Consider the following 2,528-nt stretch of genomic DNA (forward strand, 5'->3'; position numbering starts at 1 on the left):
GCCCGCGGCCCCCAGGCCAGGGCCAGCGCCAGCAGCCGCCGCCCCGGCCCCGTGGGCAGCGCCATCCCCACTACCCGTCACCCACGTGCGACGCCCGGGAGCGCGCCATACCCCCCCACCCCGGAAGCACAACAGCCGCGTGCCGCTTCCAGGGCAGGGGAGGATGACTTCCGGGTGATGGGGAGCCCTTCCGGGTGAGGTGGAGGAAGTATGAGGGACAAACCCGGAAGCACCAGTGCTTCGTACCACTTCCGGGCCGGGCCCGAGGGGAGCGCTTCCGGGTGAGGCGAAGGGTGGCTTCCAGGTGGAGGCGGAAGTGCTGTCGCCATGACGGGCCGGGGAACGTCGAGCCGCTTCCTCGCCAGCGTCCTGCGCAACGGGCTGGGCCGCTACGTCTGCCAGCTGCAGCGCCTCAGCCTCGTCTTCAGCCCGGCCTCGCCCAGCTCGCGCGGCGCCAGGTACGCGGGACTCATGTGACCGTCTTCCCCCGCCTTCTCTGTCCGGGGCCACGTGACCCCAGACGTCACGGGGCGCTGGTGCTAGGTGACACATGATCCTTGACCTCAAGCATGGGGGGGTTGCATGTGACCCCTGACCTCGTGCCCTTTGACCTTCTCCCAGAAGCATGGATGGATGTCGGAGGGGTGACCCCCCCCAGGTGGGTGCACTTGGCCCCTGACCTCCCACAGGGACCTGGGGGTGCGCCCCCTGACCCCATGCCTCGTGACCTCTGCTGGGGCCCCGAGTTCGGAGTGGGGGTGATGGGACCGGTGCTCTTTTGGCCCCTCTGCCACCTCCCAGAGAGATGCAGTTGGGGCCAAGCTTCGGGGGTGGGGGACAAAGGACCTGCTGGGGGCCTGCCCAGTAGTGGGGAGGGAGCCGTGGCCACCCCCCGCCCCTCAGACGAGCACACATTGCAAACAGGGCTCAGCGGCTTCCTACCACGGCTTGTCCCAGCTCACCAAGTCAGGGACGGAAAGTCGGGGAAGAGCCTGGCATCCACCCTGAGCTGCTCTTGGGGGGGAAAACACGGAGACTTGGCCCCTCTAGATGAGCACCCCCTGCTTGCAGGGGTGAGCTCGAGGCTTCCTGCCCGTCCACGCCCTGCGGAGCAGGGAGCTCTCTCAGCCCTTCTCCGAGCAGCGTCAGAGTCCCCCGATCCTCCCCTTCCCCCAGGGACTACGTGGAAGAGAAGGTGGTGGATTTCGCCAGAAGCAACCCGGGCATCATGGTGTACGTGAACCCCAAGAACTGCCGAGGCCCCACCGTGGTGGCTGAGTATTGTGAGTAGGCGCTGTGCCGCTGCCACGTTCAACAGGGGGAGAGGGGGAGCCCCATGGCTGCGTCACTCACATGGCCCTGAAAATAGGTGCTGCTCCCGTGAGCCCCGGATGAAAGGCTTGAGACCTAGATGCAAACCCGGCTGAGCTGGAGCTCACTTGTCGTGGGCAGCGGCTTCCCCTCCCTCAAGCTCAGAGACTTGGCATCAAGGAGAAGGTGGGGGGATCAGTGCAAGCGACTACAGAGCCGGGCAGGTCTGTAGCTAGAAAGGATTGAGGTCTCCCCCAGATGTGCAGAGCTGACAGTGCCCGGGGAGTGGGATGGCCCCGGCCCCAGCACCTGGGACAGATCTGAGCTTGCAATACTGCAGCTGGGCAGCCAGGGGTGCCGCCGGCCCACGCAGGCTCTCCTCTGAGTGCAGCAGGGGATTGCGAGGCGGGGGACAAGCAGCCACCCGCTGAGGGGGCTTCCATCTCCTGCCGCATGGAGGCACCTCCCTGGCTGCAGGCAGCGAGACCAGGCCACATCCAGCAGCTCCTGGGGAGAAAGGTTACCTGCACCTGGCATGGTCCCAAGGGAGGAGGCATCCCCTGCTGCACCTAGGGCCCCCCAGCCCCGTCCGAGCTCCCGCAGCCTACAGGGTGGGGGCCATGCAGGGGCTGGAGCCAGACTGACAGCCAGGCACTCCTTGTCCTGGCAGTGAACGGCACCGTGCGGGAGGAGTCCGTCGCCAACCAGACGGCCGAGGATATCACCCAGCTCATCTGCAAGCTGGCCAACCAGTCTGGGCTGGAGCTCATCCGCATCCGCAAGCCTTTCCACACCAACCACCCCAGCATCCAGGGCCAGTGGCACCCCTTCACCAACAAGCCCAGCGGGCTAGGCCTGCAGACCCTACACCGGGTGCACCGACCAGGCTTCCCACCCCCGGAATAAACCACGGGGCTGGACTCCATGTATGCGCATGTGGGGTCCTGTGGTCTGATCAGGAGGGTGCGGGGTGGTATCAGCCTCTGGCCTCGCTGCCTGCAGAGGGGGAGAGCCAGTCCAGCCTTTCATGCCCTGGGTGTATGTGCCACCTGCTCTCCAGCCCTTCCACCACTTTGGGTGGGAAGAGGAGAGCCTGGCCCCAGGCCACCCAGCCAGTCAGCGGCCGCAGAGGACTGCCCTGCCTGGCATCTGCGGCGCTGCACCCCAGAGCCAGGGAGCGTCTCTTGCTGAGACGGGGCACGCTGGGTGCCCTAAGG

At 66.6% G+C, this 2,528-nt stretch overlaps 2 protein-coding genes across 2 annotated transcripts in view; one reads left to right on the forward strand and one right to left on the reverse strand.

Annotated features, from left to right (window-relative positions):
- The window catches only part of TWNK (twinkle mtDNA helicase), an 11,612-nt gene extending 11,283 nt beyond the window's left edge, over positions 1-329 (reverse strand). Inside the window, exon 1 of the mRNA XM_019502148.1 lies at positions 234-329. Coding sequence (XP_019357693.1) covers positions 234-329 — 96 coding nt within the window. The remainder of the gene's footprint in view (positions 1-233) is intronic.
- Positions 288-2,231, forward strand: MRPL43 (mitochondrial ribosomal protein L43). Its single transcript, XM_019502726.1, has 3 exons — positions 288-458; positions 1,177-1,283; positions 1,982-2,231. The coding sequence occupies exons 1-3, from the start codon at positions 328-330 to the stop codon at positions 2,215-2,217; spliced, it is 474 nt and encodes a 157-aa protein (XP_019358271.1). The 5' UTR covers positions 288-327; the 3' UTR covers positions 2,218-2,231.
- Positions 2,232-2,528: the final 297 nt, after the last annotated feature.

The sequence above is a fragment of the Gavialis gangeticus genome, unplaced genomic scaffold (assembly GCF_001723915.1).
Source record: "Gavialis gangeticus isolate Ggan-Ray unplaced genomic scaffold, GavGan_comp1, whole genome shotgun sequence".
In the NCBI taxonomy this organism is placed as follows: domain Eukaryota; kingdom Metazoa; phylum Chordata; order Crocodylia; family Gavialidae; genus Gavialis; species Gavialis gangeticus.